The following is an 18,108-nucleotide window of genomic DNA, read 5'->3' on the forward strand; positions in this document are numbered from 1 at the left end:
GAGCCCTCTGTTTTTAGTCGTTGGATCAAATTTCAAGAGCCCGAATTTATGGCTCAGTTAGCTCAAGTGAAAGGAATCCGAAGAGAATTCATTTCCTAAACTTAAAACCAATTGACAATAATTAGTGTTATGATCTCGTTTTTTCATTATACATTTATCTTGTGTTGTTTTCTAATTCTCTTTCAACTTATTAAGTACTAAAGCTAAAAAACGATGAGAGAAATGAATGTGGATAAATTAGTAGTGCCAATCTCACTTCTCATCTATAAAACCTCACAAATATAAGTCTAGGAAGGGGTTCTTTGGCTTGTGAACTAACAAGAATGCATCCGAAAAAGGGTCCTCGCGAGCTCATATTTGACGGAATTGTGGATGAAAATTGGATTGAAATTTCATATTGTCAAAAGAACCCAAATTTGGGGTCGTAAAGTGCAAATATTTGTTTGTTAAAGGATAGATACAAAAAAGAAGAAAACTTCAGGCGCCATCTGTGCAATTTTATCTAATTAATAAACAAAATGATTGACAGAGCTCTGGGGAGTTCCGAGTCTGAGACTGAACCCTCCTTCCAAAAGTCTGAAACTTGAAAGCAGAGATCGCAGTTCGCAAATACACAGAACCGAAAATCCGTGTCTAAAAATGTCAACAAAGAGAGAACGGCAAGGTTCTCTGCCGTCAACATCGCCGGAGGACAACGCACTGTAAGTCTTCCTCCTCAATCTCCCTCCAATTTCCGCACACAATTCGCCAATGCCATCGTTTTCCGCCGCCCGATTCCAAATCCCCGCCGTTGATTTCGGCGCTTCACCTTTCAGGTTTTTGGATATCATGCACGAGGCTCCGCTGTTTGGCCACCGGAAGTCGAGGAGCCTCTTCGGAAGTGTTTTCTACTTAATCATACTCGCCGGTTACGCTGCCGTGGCCGTCGCGGCTCCGTGGATATTTCAGGCCATAGACGATTTGATACCCCAATTGCTCTGCAGCTGCAACGTCCTTCTTCTGGTAGTCACAGGTATCTGTGATTTTTTTATCTGGGCAGTCTTCAAATTTAGAGACTTTTCGTGTTTTCGCATTAAAATTTAATCTTTCAACTTTTTTTTCAGGCATTTTTCAGCAGTATCTGGTGTCCCAGGTTCAGAAAATTCGCTTACAGGTAACCTTTTAGTTTACTCGGATATAAATCCTTTGAACTGATAATTTTGGTTATATTGGTGGATTAATCTGCCCCAACATCTCAGAATTGAGTAGGTATTAAATCGGTACGGCTACTAAAGTCCAGTTCTTTTGTAGTCTTGTCCAATTGTATTTGCATCCCGCTGAATCAAATACTTGTCCACTTGTATTTGATTCAGCGGGATGCTAGATCGTGTTGTTTAGTACTGCTTACTTGATTTGTGAAAGACGAGATACACATTGTTTTGTAGGGTTATTATAGTTTCAGCCAGAAGTTGAAGCATATTGTTCGCCTACCTTTTGCTGTTACTTCATACGGTGTGTGGATTTGTATTTAAGTTGTCTGTTTTTCTTCTTTTTGTTTGAAATGTGGTGGCTTCCATTTTTTATCGTTGCAAAGACTCTACACTTCTTTCCTATGAGTCCGCCATTATATTTTCCCTCAAGAATATTGTTATCATCATTATTGTCACAATTCAGTTTCTGATATCTTCGTCGAATGTTAGGAACTGCTGCGTTGTTACTTGTTATGGTCTGGAGACCCCATATCAGTTTCCTTACTCTCCCAGCAATATTGAGGTATAGGAATTACCAACCTATGATTCCAAGCATAAGCATTTCTTCATTCAGAATTTGTAGCTGTTGTCTCCTTTATAGTTTCTTTGCCCTTTTTCGGATTCGTGGTCTCAACAACATTGATAATGTGATCAATATATGGGATAGTTCAAGATCTTGTCTAAACTTTGGTTGGATGAGTTCAATGTGAAAGCTAGTTTTCATCTGTGACCGACTATTTGTTACTCATAAAATCTGCAGGACTATAATGGTAATTGAAGCAATATGTGCCGGATCTTTTATGAGTCTCAATGTTGGTGAGCTTAGTCCTGAATCATTTTCATGTCTAGCACAAACCTACATAAACATGAACTCTTAAAGTTATAGTACTTACGTATCATCTATCGCTAATTTTGGCGTTTGCAGCTTATATTCACCAGTACAACTCATTAAACTCCCAGCCTGATGTCTTAAAGTCGTTATATTCTCCTCTTCAACCCTCGAGTTCTTTAGAAGGTTTGAGGTAATCATACATTTTTTTCTTCTGGAATACCCCATGATCTTGCTTCCTGATTTTATATACAGAAATTGAAGAGAGATCAATCACCAGGAGTTGCGGCAAGAACTTTAACAGTTTAAAACATAAGATATGTCTCATAGTTGGTTTACTCTAAACTGCTATATTTCATGGATCCTAATGTAAGAACACGCATTATGTGTTGTGACAGGTATCATGATGCTGGTCGACTTTCTGATCAGCAAATGGCTTTGTTGCAATATCAGCGTGAAAACCTTCATTTTTTGAGTGAAGAGGTATCTCACCTTGACATTGGTGGTTGTACTATTGTACTCAATGTTATTACATGCAGCTTCTTCGAGGTTTCAACTAATGATTTTGGGTACTGAAGTGTGATATGGACAGTTAGGTGTTCCATGCTGCACATTAAGTTCTTCAAATCAACAGTCTTATTTTATTCTAAACATGTGTTTGTTACAGATCCTTCAGTTACAAGAGTGCTTAAGTAAATACGAAAGGACTAATGATGGGAGCACACCTCAGGTAATTAGTTACTAACTTACTATTATTTTCGTATTCTATAGGATATACAAAGCTCTTGAAAATGTGAGCATACAACTGCCAGTGTAATTTGAGCACTGATCTTGTTTCATGCTCTTTGTTATATGAAAAATTGACAGAACAATACCGATGTCTGTCTTTGCAGGTGGACCTTGCCCATCTGTTGGCAGCTCGTGATCAGGAATTACGGACGCTTTCCGCTGAGGTAATGACTGGTTAGAAATACCAAGTGGTTTGCTCTTGATTCATTATGAAAATTAGAGTGTTCTTAGTGTTACGCAGTTACCTCATTCACGGTTCCTTTCAATGTCTCATTTGCTGTTCTCTTCTACATCACATAATTGACATTAGAAGGTGACTGGGAGTCTGAGAGATGTGTTTACATTGCAGATGAATCAATTGCAGTCTGAGCTCAGGCTTGCTCGGTCTTTGATAGCTGAGAGGGATTCCGAAATCCAGCAAGTCCGGACCACCAACAATCAGGTTTCCTACTGCATTATGGTCGCTATGGACTCGAATCCCTATCTATTTTTTTCGTTTCTTCTCTTTTCCCATTTTCTAACCTCCGCAACTGTAATACTCGAACAGTACGTGGAGGAAAACGAAAGGTTGAGAGCCATTTTAGGAGAATGGAGTACACGAGCAGCAAAGGTATTGTCGTCCTACCTTGGTCGATCTAGTTGGGGCATCATTTTCTTTCCCATGAGAATTTTTTGTGACAAATGTTGTAATTTTTTTTGAAATTAAAGCTTGAACGAGCACTGGAGGCGGAGCGGATCTCCAATCTTGAACTCCAAAAGAAGATTCCGACGCTCAGAAGTCAATCACAATCGTCAGCTGAACCAAGCAAGTAGCTTTTCTGTAATTCTCTTGCTTTCATTTACTTTAGTTTGGAAAAGAAAATCTAGGAGGAGAAATAGACATGAAGCATTACACATGTACATAACAATAGACGTGAAGAAAGAAATCTATCATTACCTATAGTACTCAAAATTGAACGAATGGAAGTCTGTCGGACTTTTGACACTCGTTTAAAGTTAGAACTATGCTTGCTACTCAAAAGATAAGTAGGAATTCCGACCCAAACTCTTCTAGTTCGAATCACAGAGCTTCGTGTTTATGATCAGAACTGTTTATAGTATGACTCACGTTGTAAAGATCGTCTCTACAAAAAATGAATTAAAAGTAAGATCGTTTAGTCAATCTATTGATGCAAATATATTGGAGCTTTTTAATGCTTTTATCAATTCCGTTCATTTGTTTTTTTACGATTAGATGACTAAATGACCTTAATTTTAATTGATTTTTATAGAGTGATTTGTAATATGAATGTTCAGATTATAAACGCAAAGTTCTATGAATTGGTGACGAATAGTTTTGAGTAAGAACTCATGCTCATGCTTTGAGTAGTCAGTATTGTTCTTAAAAGTTATTATACTCTCTAAATTTTTTGTATTTAGAAAACAAATACAATTTGTAAATCGTCAAAATAACCCGCTGTTGGTGTAATTATTATACTCCCGAAACTCATTGCTGGTGTAGAAGTTAGATTTGTGGTCAGGAGGAGGCTAAAATGTCTACGTGAGTCTTCCCGGCCTTCGAAAATGGTGGATAACCGTGGTTTGCCACTAGTTGTCCCATTTAAAAAATAAAATAAAATCAAAATAACCTTTTGCAGTGTCAATAGTATCTTCCAAACCAGAAGTTAGTGATCAATTTGGGTTGGCTCTAATGATATGAGTGTTTTACTTTACCTTTAACTTTAATTTCAAAAAATATTCAATTTTTTATTTTATTTTTAGGGGTGTGCTATCCACACTTTTGTTTTACTTTTCGCACACCTCTTGTTAATTTTTGTCCTTTAATTTTCTTCAATTAATCATATCCGAATGTTGAAAATTAAAAGGGTGTGTGAGAAAAAAAATGTACGTGGATATCACACCCCTATGTTTAATCACAACTATTCATTTTCATTTTCGTATCATTGAATTGGGTGGGCTTTTATATAGTTGGTCCGATGGGCTTTGTTGGGCTAAGTGCTGTTTGACTTGAATTGGGTCAAAGCAGAAATCAATGGCCAGGAGACAAAGATCACAACAGATCAGGATCATGTGGTTGGGCCCCACGTTACTACAACAAGGCTCTGCTTAGGACAAGGATTGTCTGCTCTTCCATTTCCAGTGTTTTTCCATGTCCTTCTATTCGTGTGGTCACGATTAAGTCACGTCAATATTTTATATTATTTTTTTATAGAGATAATAAGACAAAAAATGAATAATAACAATATAAAATATTAACGTGGTTTAATTATAACCACACAAAATAGAAGAGCACAGAATGACACCAGAAGTAGGAGGGCAAATAATCCTTGTCCCTCTGGTTATTCTTCTTCAAAATCTCTGTATGTTGTTTTCAACTAGGCAGTCAAGTCGGTCGGCGTAACATCATCTCTTACGTCCTCTAAATTCTCCACATTGAATGGAGACATACAATACAATACAGGGCTTCCCCTATACTTTACAAGAAAAAAAAAGGGGGCAACTTCCCCCATGTCATGCAAACATTCAGATCCATGTTTCACACGACACGACACATTTTGAAATTTATTTATGGCACTAGTGAATTATATGATAGTGTTCAGAGAGAAGCTAAAATACTTCTGTAAATTTTTTCAAACTTTAAAAGGTAGACTATTGTGGGCAAATCACTCACTGTTTGTTTTGAAAAAGAAAAATAAAAGAAAGTATTTGAAGATTGATTTCTCCCCTTGGTGGTGGATGCATCCATTACTATAATGGGTTTAAGTTCAAACTTCATTTCTGGTGCATCTTTGCTTTTGCCAAAAGAAGAAAAAGTTTGCACAAAAAAGTTAGATCATTAACTTCAATTTTGGTGCAGTGACTCACTTTTCTCATCCATGCAAAATCTTAAAGTTCTAAATATATACAATTACTCGTAAGTTACACGTATTCATTAAACTTAGACGCTTTTATGTTTGCAATGATTCAAATTTATATTTTACGGTAGGTATTCATGATTTACGATTTACTTATGTGATAAGAAAGGGATTTTTGAATGGGATAGTGCTAATTATACACCTATTTTTACATCTAACAATCCCGATTTTATTCAATTCATTCGATTCGACGACAAAAAATTAAGAGGAGTGTGAAAAATAAAAATGAGTGTATGAATATTACTACCCTTTTGCATGTCACTGAGATATGTAAGCAACTTATATGATATGCCCGCACTACTATTATGATGTCCAATGCCAATTATAAATACAAATAAAAACAACTTACACATATAACTATACTAATTGTATGAAATGTCACGATGACTGCATACGTGAGTTTTTCAAACGTACTAGATATATTTTCTTTAAACTTAAAAAAATATTATAGTGGGTCCATCTATAAGAGAAAATTATAAAAGAAATGTAGATATTATATAAATCAACCAATATGCTAGACTATGCTAGAGTGTGAAACCAAAACTGTGACCCACTATAGGGTTCCACTAATCATGATTATCAAAATAATAATGTTATTTTTACCATATTTTTGTACCACAATTGTATATCATCTTAGGTGGCATCTAATATGGATAACCACATCATATAAATTAATTAGCATTTAATTTCAAACTGTTAATCAATAATTAATAAAAAGATTGTTAATTAAATGATGATTGTAGTATACGATGAGTTTCCTTATTCTTTCCCCTATCCATTATGCTTCTTCTTCCTTCCCTTTTCTTTTTCATGCCAGTTTTTTTTATTGATTTCTGTTGATTTCCATGATTATGATCAAATTTTATAGAATTTACTCGTATACCACAATCACCACAATCACCATTGATTTCTATCTCCAGACTCATGCCCCGTAGCCCCAATCATCATTCCCCTTCAAGTATTTTTGTCTTCAATCTTCATTGGTACTCCATGGTTGTTCATTAGGTGATTTTTTTTGTGTTCTTTTCAAAATATCCTTTTTTTGTGGTTTAAAAGAAGAATTTCATCTGATTATTTCATTTAGCAACGCTTATTTGCTTTCATGCGAATTAGCAGTCAAAATTAAATTTGTCTATCAAATTAAGGTTCATACCCAATTAAATTACTAACGCCAAAGGAAGATCTTGAAGTCTGCAATTTTTCTTATTTAAGTGTAGCATTGCTTTTGTCAAAATCACATTGGGATCCACCGTTCCACGCGTCACATTCACACACAATAAGTCAAAGAGTCAAACCAAATCCTTGTACATTTTCGTAACCCAACAAAGCATACCATGAGTCCACCACACCCAAAAGCACCCCAATCACCCAAAAAATATATTTGAGAAATAGATTAAAAAAGTGGATAAATAAGTATGTAATCAGATAACTTAGTTTACTATTCCCCACAAACCTATACTTCCATATTCCCGTATTTTATGCCATGTTTCAAATCATGATAAGGTTCGCCCTCACTTCTTTATTCTCTTTTTTTTTTCCTTCTTCATTATCTACGATAGATTTTTCAATGTGTTCGTAATACGGAATAGAATAATACATGTTATTTATTATATAATTAGAAGAATTCTTTTTCTTTAATGTATAATAGTATGTGATTTTCCACTTCTTATTACAGATACACTGAAAAATATATCATTATTCATCTACTCAAATAATAGCATATTTACTTTTATCATACTCGTTGTATGTGTACTTAACTAAAAATTATAATTAAAACTCTCGTTTGCGAGTTTATTGTAAATCATTTATGTTCGTAAGTATTTTTTGATAAAAGTGTTTTTATTATGCACATGTTTTAAATTTATTATAAATCCAAATATTTTATAACCACTTTGATAACTTTGTGTAAAATGTTGTTTATGGAGATTCGAAGAATTTCGTGATCATGTCCGTTCATCGTACATCGTGTCGTCAGTTTTCGTTGGGTACTATTTATATTTAATTTTAAATTTTAAATTTCAAATGATATATGACCTCACTATATATGATGAACATATGCGATCACGTATCCCCCAAATCTCCAAGAAAAGGATCCCGCGAGGATCATTTTCCATCAGTATCACTCTAGTAGTATCAGAAAATATATTTAACCATTTTATATCAAATCATTCCGTAATATAAAAAACACCGCAAATATATAATTTTTGTTCTGAAGTTATGTGAGTTAAATTGAAATCATAAACTCTTTCGACAAAGTAGACTGACTAATTGATCAAGAAAATTTTATGTACATCCAAACACAAGATGAAAAATTATGTGGATGAAGTAGTTGATATAACTCACTTCAGAATATATTTTTCACTCACTTTATTTATATAATAATAATACGTAGTATACTTCTCCGATCATATTATTAATTTATGAGCTTTTGATTTTTTGGATAATGGAGATTAATTTATGAGTATATATATACATAAGAAAATGGCGAAATCATCGCCACCCCATGTGCTGATCACCAGCCATTAATATCCCAATCTCAGTCCTTTCCTTTCTCGCTGTTTTCATTCTATCCAAAATTCGCACTCTTTTCTTCTTCTATCCAAAATCTCTCAACTTTGAACCCGGAACCAGCCCCCATCATGTCAATCGCTCTACGGAGAAACGGCGGTGGCGGCAATGATATGATCCGACGGCCGAGGTTCATTCACGGGGCGCCTTGCATCCCCATCCACGACTCGTCGGAAAATAAAGGGTTTGCTCAAGATCGTCGTCATGACCAGGAGGACTCTTGCAGCAGCTCGTCGTCTTCAGTTGGAAGGAACAGCGACTCGTCCGATGGGTCGTCGGAGGGGGAGGAATCCGGTGAGGCTGAGGTGCAGAGCTCGCTTAAAGGACCGTTGGACACCATGGACCAGCTCGAGGAGGTTTTGCCTGTCAAGTATGTTACTTGGTACCTTTAGTGGTTTTGAACTTTTGATTTGAATGATCTGGATTTTGATTTATTTGTGTTGTAGTTTTAGTGAATTAGAAAGGTGGGTTTTGATTTAATTTAGATTTTGGTTGGTTAGTGTTGTGGTTTTACTGAACTAGCAAATTGGGTTTTGATATAATCTGGATTTTGATTGGTTGGTGTTGTAGTTTTATGGAATTAGCAAGTTGGGTTATGGTAATTTTGGATAAAGTTTGATGCTTTGATTGTTTTTTGAGCATATTATTGCTTTTTGCTGCAAAAAAATTAGAGCTTGAAAGTTATTAGCAGGTGGGTTTGTTAGTTAATGATTCAGTAATTTGCAGAAACTACAAAGTATGCAAACTAAACAAGAAATAATGGAAAGAAGCTATTTAGATTGAATGGCAATAAAATGAACACTACTGACGATGACGTGGTTATGATTCGTTAATCACAACTGGGTGGATTTCCAACTGTTGTTCTAAGAAATTAAGATTAAAGGCTCACTCCTTTCTCTGAAATTTGGATTTTTTTGTATGCTTGTATGGTTTCGTGAAACTAGAGGAAATGAAAGAATATTAAATGTTTAGGCTTTGTGGATGCTCTTGTTGTTTGATTATTGAAAAAGGAAGTCAGTTGGCTATATCTAATTCTCATTCGGATTTTTGTTTGTTTTCACTTCGTTGTTTTCTTCCTTTTGGTCTTTAAGATCCTCCGTGATGAAACATGTTTGAAATTTATTTTTCTACCTTATCTGGTCTTCTCAGCAACCAGCAGAGCATTTAGGAAAACTTTGAGAGTGTCGTGGTGTGGTGGCGATGCAATCATAGTATAGTTCTTATACTGTTTTTGTCATGTAAGCTAATAAGCTTGTAGTTATCTATTTTATTTTCTTGAAGTTTATTGACACGCAAGCCTGAATTAATGTTCAATCTTTGATGAAAGAGGAAAGTTGAGTTCTCGACAGTCTTATTAGGAAGTTAATAAGTTAATGGTTAAAAAATGTCTTAATGGTTGAATGAATTAGGTTGAAACAAACAAGGGGGTGGGATCGATTGTTATAAAAATGTCTTAATGGTTCAAAGTATCGTTCAAAAGCCTCGAAAGGAAGGCACTTCACACTCCTTCCATGCCTTGTGCAAGTTTTTGTGACTTAGTTGTTTTGCGTCATGCGAGAATCAAATTTTGTTTGTGGCAATATTTAGCCATTATGGTTGGATTAGATGAATCTTTAAGATCATTAAGTACAATCTACAAGCTCAAAAACCGTACTTACGTATATTATCTTATGTTTTTCATGCATTTGATTTGTGATATATTTATGATGTCTTCTCTAACATTTCAGGAGAGGTATATCCAAGTTTTATAGCGGTAAATCAAAGTCCTTCACAAGCCTAGCAGACATCTCGTCTGTTTCTTCTGTCAAGGAGCTTGCAAAGCCAAAAAATCGTTATACCAAGAAACGCAAGAATGTATTAGCCCAGAATTATTTTCAGGATAAAAACTGCAATGACTTATCAAAGAGACCAGCTGCTAACTCTAGTCGAGCATCGTTTCTTATTGGGGAGACTTTGAGCCGCTCCCCTAGCTATAGCAACGGGGAGGGATCCAACTCAATTTCACCATCACCTTCTTCCTGTCTTCCACCTCTGCCACCACATGGTAGACGATCACCTGATAAAGAACCATCACCACCTCTTCCTCGACGCAGTTCTCCTTGGAGATCATTCTCTCTTTCTGATCTGCAGTGCATCGCTGCAGAAACACCTGACATAACTGGCATGGGAGTTTGAAGCGGGGAGGACAACAATCTACATTGACGTTTTAGCTTCTGTTTCGTTTTCACGATTCTGGAAGAATGTTGGTCATGTTTTACGTTTTCTCTTGGGGTTTTCCACTGTAGTTGTTGAATCCGCATGCCCGTGTATTCTCTACGTATACGATTTAGTTGTTATGCGATGACTATAATGGGACCTTTGTATCATACAAGCATCAATTTTATGTTTCTGTTTCCCAAATTGGAAATGTTTTCCATCTTTTATAGACAAGAAAATTTGTTGACAAAGTTGATTTATCTTTTCCTTATATGCCGCAATCCAATTCAGTTGTTCAGTTCAGTGCTTATCCTGGGAAAGGCTTGTGAATTGATACTTAGGCACCCGGAGACAGAGGAAGGTCGCTGTAAGTGAATGCTTGGACACTTGCAGCTTGAAATGCTCGAAGAACGACATAGTTTTCGGAGATGTTATTGGTACTTGAAAATAATTATCCTAGTTACGAAACGCTTGAGGAACGACATACAGCTTGAAATGCTTGAAGAACGACATAGTTTTCAGAAATGTTATTGGTACTCGAAAATAATCTTCCTGGTTACGAAATGCTTGAAGAATGGCTTGGTTCTTCAGAGATATTGTTGACATTCCGAAAAAATCGTGGAGTAACAATTCATTAATGTTCTCAAAAGGTTAGGTCGCTTGTGTACATGCACTGAGATGGAAAATACAGTTAGAATTCAGAAAGGCGACGACATTTTGAATGGGTATTCCTCTCTAAATTGGGAACGAATTTCATGATAGGAATAATAATAGGAAAACTAATGAAAAATGTTTAAAAACTTTGAGTTTTAACGATAAGGACAAAATAAAGGATAAAGTGAATAGTACCATGATTGACTTTTTAGTATAAAAATGTGATTTTTCATTAAAATAAATAGTACAAGAAATTTTTCATTAAAGTTCTCAATAATAATTCAATTCCATCGGTGGAAATATAATCAAATAGTGCAATTTAATACTGGTAGATCAAGGGATGTGAAAATAAAGAGGAAAAGTTGATCGCAACTTCCGAGTTCTGTTGACATAAAATAAAGAAAAATAAAATAAAAATTGGTCAATACGTGCATCTTCTCATAGGAAAAATACACATATTTCACAATTTATGAATATTGTATATTTATGGAGTCAATAAATGTATATAAATTAATAGTTCATCATAAATATGTTATTTAGTACTTATTGTCAATTTCTTTCATATACTTGAATGTATAGACATTCTCTGATTCGAATAATTTTTTTTATACAAACAATCTTTAAATGAATGTTAAGAAATTGAATTGTTCTGATTACAAGATTTATACAGTGAAAATACATTATTTGCAAAGAATGTATAATGTGTTTGGATTGGAAATATTGTTCATTCTCTTATCGGAGATGCAGGTATTATCCATAACAATTTGCCAAGACGGCTATATAACGAAAATAGTACATCTTGTCAAGACTTAATTTCTCTTAGTGAGTTACAAGGGCTGTAATTTTAAAGGCCTAATTGTGATATAAACTGGAAAGTAATATATAGTTCAAAATAGGAAAGGAATCCTAATCTTTATCCTATCAGTAAACATAAACAACATCCCTAAACTGGGGAATCACTTGGATTCTTGGAATATTAGACCATATTAAAAGGAGATGTCAAATTTTGAACTTAAAATTTAAATTTGACAGCTTATATGGCATTTTAACATATTTTCATATTTTGATCTCAGCCCGATATGTCAAATTAAACTATTATTTTATTACATTTTTTTTTTTTTTTCTTCTTAATTTCTGTCTAGGCAAGTTCTCTCACTCCTCACGATCTACAGTACCAGATCTCATTTCATTTTCTTAGGCAAGTTCTCTGCCTCCTCCTTCCACTTCTTCTGGTATTATTTCAAATTCCACACACAATTACCCAATAAAAACTCGACCTTTTTCCATTAGCTCCAAACCAAATGCGCCAACTTCATCTGCTTCATACAGCTTCAACCAACCAAAACTAAACCCGACCCATGTTAGGAAACAAGTTCCTCCACTTACCCAGTTGATCAAATCCCTAGAATCTGATTCCAACTTTGGATAAGAATCATGGCTCTCAGAGAATAAGAGGGAGGGCAAAAGAGTAATTAAGAGAGTATGCAGAGAAGATATAAGAGAGAATGACAGTATGCAGAGGTGCTTAACAGTCCCTTCTCCGAAGCTATCTTATTGTTGCGGCCATTTACGAAGTCACCTGCGAGATTTTCTGCTGTCTTCGTCTTCGTCTTCCACGGCTTCGGCGCGTTTTTGTGTACGCGCCTTCTCAACTTCCTTGTAACTCGAATGTTTAACAATCAAGTAATAAATGATATTAAAATATTAATAAAATGACATTTAATAATTAGTAAAAAAACAATTTGAAGCTACTGTCAAGTTTGACACCAAACTCCTTTGCTACCATTCCATGTTATGCCACATAAGATTTGAAATTTTGGTTGGAAACAATTAGTGCTGTTTTTTTTTTTTTTTTTTTTTTTTTTAACTGTTATAGCTTATGTGAAAATTTTAACATCTCTTTTGGAGTTGCTCTTAGGAGGCTGGTTACTGATTTTGGGTGGAGACAACTAATATTTTCATTACCAAAATTTGGTAATTGCAGAAATCACTCGGGGAAGAATTTAATTCTTATTATTCTACCTCCATTCCGATTTCGTAAACACGCCACGAGAAGACTACATCTCATCAAGACTTAATTTCTCATGCTAAGTTAGTATAAAAGCCTAATACAAATAGGAAAGCAAATTCTGAATCCCAAAAAAATAGGAGAGAAATCATAATCCTCATCCTACTAGAAAACAATGCCCTAATATAAAGAAGAGATTTTTCATTGCCAATAATACAACACGATGCATCAAGTGTCAACTTGTTTTATAACACTCGGTGTAAAGTATCGTATTTTTAGAGCACTGAAAAATTTCTCATATAAAACAAATCAAACTGCCAACTTGCTAAATTTTCCAGCACACTTCGAAATTTTCTACTGTCTATGAGAGTGATCAAACACTTTATGGTTCCTTGTTCTTTGTGGAATACTGGAGTTCGACTTCCTCGTATAGAAAGGACGTCGTGGAGAGGCATCTGCCAACACAAACTTTGAGGCATCTTCGAAGGGCAAATTTCAGGTTCTTCTGCCCAATGTTTAGCATTATATTCTTTAAATTTAACAATTAGACCCCAATTTTTTAACAATTACTTACTCTAAACACTACAAATTTCAGCAATTTTCAACTAACATCTCTCAATTAATTCTTGTGCCGTTTCTTCTGCAGCAGAGGAAAACGCAGAAAATGCATGAAACACACTGGTCGCTAAGTGTTGAGATTCATGCAGAGCCGTTTTACGGAAAACAGAGAATAAGCTGCAGCAATCAAGGCAATCCGCCAATTATTATATTAAATTTACTAATCAAATGTAAATTGAAGGTGGTGTCTTTTGGTAGAACAATGTATCTAATCAAATGAAGAGTTACAATTTTTAACTTTTTCTGAATAGTCACATGTTTTCTAAAGAGGTATCTCAAATTTTATAAATAGAGAAGCCCCCATAATCATTTTATATTTTTTTTATCATACGTATAATCATAAATATAATGCACTAAATATTAAAATGTCCCATTGAGTCTATATCAGAGAGTTTTCAACACAATTGTGGTTCACTGGAGTCCTGTGATTTGAAGTGCTACTATTACACGGACGTGTTCGTTGTATCTTGAGAGAAAAGTGTTATCAATTTTCAGGTGAGGCGTAAACTTGTCTTAAATGACATATATGCCTTGCCCAATTTTCAGGTTTTCTAATCCATTACGTCATGTTCATTCAACATTAATTACTCATGTGTATGCATTACCTTGATATATAATTGCATGAATCATTTCTTACTTTTCTATACGATTTAATCTAGCAATTACACCCTATTTTTTCCAAGATAAGGCACCCACGATAAAAACCCTACTTACTGATAAAGCCACCCATTGACTGGCCAAACATCCGCAAAATTTCCAGATGAACAAATATATATACAAAAAAAAAAAAAAAAGATTGATAACGCAAATACAATTTTCTCAGAAGGAGGGGAAAAGCAGAGAGATTTAATGACACCAGGCAACAATTCCATAAAACAAGTTGGAAGCAAACATACATTTTTTGTTTTTGCATTAATTATTTCTTGCTTAAAAGTAATCTCTAAAACAAACAATATCCTCTGAAATTTTGATAAGAACACCAACATTGTGTCAGCACCTCAGCATCGGTTTCGAATTTCTGGACTGCCAGTCTCACTCCTCTTTCAATCTTCTGGGTGCCTTCGGCTGTGAGAGAAAACAAACACAAAAAAAAAAAACCCATCCCAGCAGAAGAACAAAACAGCTTCAGAAGGTTCGCTTTTTATCTTGGAAATCTCGTATTTTTCAATTTTTCCTTTCTGGGTTTCTTTTTTTTCATCTGATTTTTCACTTTTATGTTTCTATCTTTTTTAATTTTTCTTTTCTGGGTATTTTGTAGTAACCTTTGTGTTTTTCCGACCATAAAGGTGGCAGCTTTTGAAGTTTTGGAGCTGCGGAAAGACATGGCTTCGAGTTATTCGCTTTTCACAGAGGAGAACTTCAAACAGTTTCACAACGTCGACAGAAGTCTGTACACGATTCTGGTGCTGAAGCTCTTCCGGGACCCACTGGAGTCCATGCAGGTTCTGGCCCTGTGGCTCTGGCTGGAGAGAGATGGGTTCAAGAATGTGGTGAAAAAGATGCTCTCTTTGCCCTACATTTTGATCAACGAGCTCGCTGACGAGGCCATCACCTGTCTCGGCCTCATCAACGGGACCCATTTCTCTCTCTCCTCTGAGCAGACGGACATCCCACTCATGCAAAGCTTTCTAGAGAAAGAAATCTCAGTCCAGTTTTTCCACGAGAACCGGGATGCAGCGGCTCGCGGCGTCACCAAGGCCGTCAACGAGGTCTGCCTCCCGGCTTTCGACGACATCATGCAGAAGACAATGGAGCGGAATTTCGCTCAGAACTCTGTGGATCACCGCAACGTGGTGTTACCATCACAACGATCATCTTCTTCGTTACCATCCCAACAACCATCGTCTTCGTCTTTATTCTCATTTTCTCTTTCAATTAATGAGCAGCCATATCTGCAGCAGCAGCAACCTCTGCAGATGAGGAACGAGGCGGCACCACCACACGACAGGACGATGTTTGTCACGTTCTCGAAAGGGTACCCGGTGCAGGAATCGGAAGTGAGGCAGTTTTTCACAATGACTTTCGGGGCTAGAATCGAGTCGCTGCAAATGCAGGAGGTGCAGCCACACGAGCAGTCACTGTTTGCGAAAATTGTCTTCCACAGTCCGGCGACGATCGAGGCCATACTCAATGGGATGAGGAAGGCAAAGTTTACAATCAATGGAAAACACATTTGGGTGAGGAGATATGAGCCGAGAAGGACACGATCGTTGCTTCCACCAATTGCTCCTTTTGGGGCAAGGGTTGGTGAAGGTGGTGGACTTTTGTAATTGTATGGTGAAAGTTTGATGAAATAAATGAAAGTTTGGAACTCTGTGTCAACCTTTGTAGCCTTTTAATTTTGCAATCTTTATTGTCTTTTTTTCTTTCTTTTCAATTAATATTAAGGAAAGTGATCTTTACACACTCATGTTAATATATTTGTTGATTTCGTTTGATTTATAATTTTGATGATCATAAATGAAGATGAGTGCCTGAAAAGCTAAAATGGTGTAAAATCACTTCCTTAATGATAAAATATAAAAGTTAAATCAATATAAGATGAATAAAAAATTATAACAGATGGAGTGAAGATAATTGATAGGAACATAATATATGCATACGTCTTACATAGGATATTATTTGAAGAAGATCTTCGTTTAACAAATGATAGGAATATAATTGGGGGTTTAGCCACGTTGTTAACCGATAAAATTGATAGGAACATAATATATGCATCATTATTTTGAGACTGTGCAAATTAATCTTTAATTCAGACTGTGCCGCGTGTCTAGTTTGTATTACATGAGTATAAACGCGTTTAATTATTTGGACGATGTCAAGAACATAAAGTGCTACATTGTCGTGGTGCACGTATTAACCTAGACGCGTTTGTATTACATGATTAAGGATAACGTTAAGAACATAAAGTGTTACATTGTTGTATTATGAAGAACGGCGAAGTTAGAAGATTGTTTTTGAAGAGGCTTTCAACGTTTAAATATCATAATTATAGTGTAGATATCATAATCTCATTGATAGAAATGCGACCCAACTATTGTCAAAGGTTGAAGAAATTAATGTCTTCAAATTTACTTTATCACGAAAATGTGACAAGTGATCAATGTACAAACAAACCAAATAAAAGGAAAATATTTGGACAACTCGTTTGTGTAATAAGCAAAACCCTAAAAACTACCTTGGAAAAAAAGGACTATAAAAATACTTATTTTCTTTGAGGGAAAAGACCAAGAGAAATTAAGTAAGATTTAAGAAAGTGAAACACAATCATGGTTGATGTAACCAAATTTAGTTTGTAATCTCTACTAATTAATAAAATATTTATTGTCAACTAAAATCCTATGAAATTACCAGTTTAACGCTCTAATTAAAAGAGAACATGAATAAGAATTATGGGGCAAAAATGTAATTTCACACAACCAAATTTTGTTTTTTTTTTTTCAAAGCCTCACATATATATAATCCTAACATATCTCTAATTATAAAAAAAAAAAAAAAAAAAAAAAAAAAAAAAACTTCCCACTCCCACATTCTCTATCACTCTCTTCCTCTCTCCTTCTATTTCAAAAATAAAAAATAAAAAATTTTCTCACACACTTTGTGTGTACCCATATGCTAGTTAAGATTTAAGAAAACAAGGCTAACTTGTCATTCTTTTTAATGGTTGATTTAACTTTGTAGCTTGGAAGGTCATAGTCTAAGCAAAAATTTCAAATTGGAATGAGAGAAATGTTAAGGAGACTCTTAAAAGGGAGATTTTCTATGAACTCTTCGTCACCTTACATGTTAACGTTAATTTCCGTGCCAATATTAAAAAAACATTGTACTAAAAACATAAGATAATAGAAAGTCCATAAAAAAATCTCACTGTAAGAGAGTTACATTAGTATTTCTCTTGGAATGAAACAATGCTAATCCTTCATCACTAGTAATGTCTTCATAATAATTTTGAAATTTTGGGTAGGATCTTAATGAAGAGGTAGCACACCCAAGCCACTACTTGGATCATGTGCCTTCATCATCATGCCATTAGACAAACTTGAAGTCCTCAAATTTTGTTGTAAATACGGAATTTATGATATCGTAAACTTGATGCATTTGAGTTTGACTTTTTCTGTAATTTTGATTAGAGAAATGCTATTGAGATTATCAAAATTGGTATTCTCTATAGATTTTCTGTCACATCATACTTTTTGCATAATATTTATTGGGGTGTGCTATTCACACACCTCATTTTATTTCTCACACACCCCTTGATAATTTATGTCTGTTGATATTCTTCAATTCATCCAATTCGACGGT

At 35.1% G+C, this 18,108-nt stretch overlaps 3 protein-coding genes across 3 annotated transcripts; all 3 read left to right on the forward strand.

Annotated features, from left to right (window-relative positions):
• The first annotated feature begins 513 nt into the window (after positions 1-513).
• LOC137748326 (protein FIP1) lies at positions 514-3,832 on the forward strand. Its single transcript, XM_068488466.2, has 13 exons — positions 514-701; positions 816-1,012; positions 1,104-1,153; positions 1,425-1,491; positions 1,680-1,752; positions 1,990-2,045; positions 2,155-2,251; positions 2,457-2,541; positions 2,726-2,788; positions 2,952-3,011; positions 3,197-3,289; positions 3,395-3,457; positions 3,556-3,832. The coding sequence occupies exons 1-13, from the start codon at positions 640-642 to the stop codon at positions 3,658-3,660; spliced, it is 1,071 nt and encodes a 356-aa protein (XP_068344567.2). The 5' UTR covers positions 514-639; the 3' UTR covers positions 3,661-3,832.
• A 4,315-nt stretch (positions 3,833-8,147) lies between these two features.
• LOC137748361 (uncharacterized) lies at positions 8,148-10,730 on the forward strand. The gene is made up of 2 exons (XM_068488506.2): positions 8,148-8,700; positions 10,058-10,730. The coding sequence occupies exons 1-2, from the start codon at positions 8,402-8,404 to the stop codon at positions 10,503-10,505; spliced, it is 747 nt and encodes a 248-aa protein (XP_068344607.2). The 5' UTR covers positions 8,148-8,401; the 3' UTR covers positions 10,506-10,730.
• Positions 10,731-15,128: 4,398 nt separating this feature from the next.
• On the forward strand, positions 15,129-16,076 carry LOC137747728 (uncharacterized). Its single transcript, XM_068487885.2, has one exon. It carries the CDS (start codon positions 15,129-15,131, stop codon positions 16,074-16,076), a length of 948 nt encoding a protein of 315 aa, XP_068343986.2.
• The last annotated feature ends 2,032 nt before the right edge of the window (positions 16,077-18,108 follow it).

Source organism: Pyrus communis, chromosome 2 (assembly GCF_041283825.1).
Source record: "Pyrus communis isolate YQ-2024b chromosome 2, ASM4128382v1, whole genome shotgun sequence".
In the NCBI taxonomy this organism is placed as follows: Eukaryota; Viridiplantae; Streptophyta; class Magnoliopsida; order Rosales; family Rosaceae; genus Pyrus; species Pyrus communis.

Excerpts from the sequence above, each read along its gene's own strand:
- LOC137748361 (XM_068488506.2), top strand. The coding sequence starts at position 8,402 with ATGTCAATCGCTCTACGGAGAAACGGCGGTGGCGGCAATGATATGATC. Across the intron at positions 8,701-10,057 it reads GAGGAGGTTTTGCCTGTCAA|GAGAGGTATATCCAAGTTTT; the intron begins GTATGTTACTTG and ends CTAACATTTCAG.
- LOC137748326 (XM_068488466.2), top strand. The coding sequence starts at position 640 with ATGTCAACAAAGAGAGAACGGCAAGGTTCTCTGCCGTCAACATCGCCG. Across the intron at positions 1,013-1,103 it reads CCTTCTTCTGGTAGTCACAG|GCATTTTTCAGCAGTATCTG; the intron begins GTATCTGTGATT and ends CTTTTTTTTCAG. Across the intron at positions 2,542-2,725 it reads TTCATTTTTTGAGTGAAGAG|ATCCTTCAGTTACAAGAGTG; the intron begins GTATCTCACCTT and ends TGTTTGTTACAG.
- LOC137747728 (XM_068487885.2), top strand. The coding sequence starts at position 15,129 with ATGGCTTCGAGTTATTCGCTTTTCACAGAGGAGAACTTCAAACAGTTT.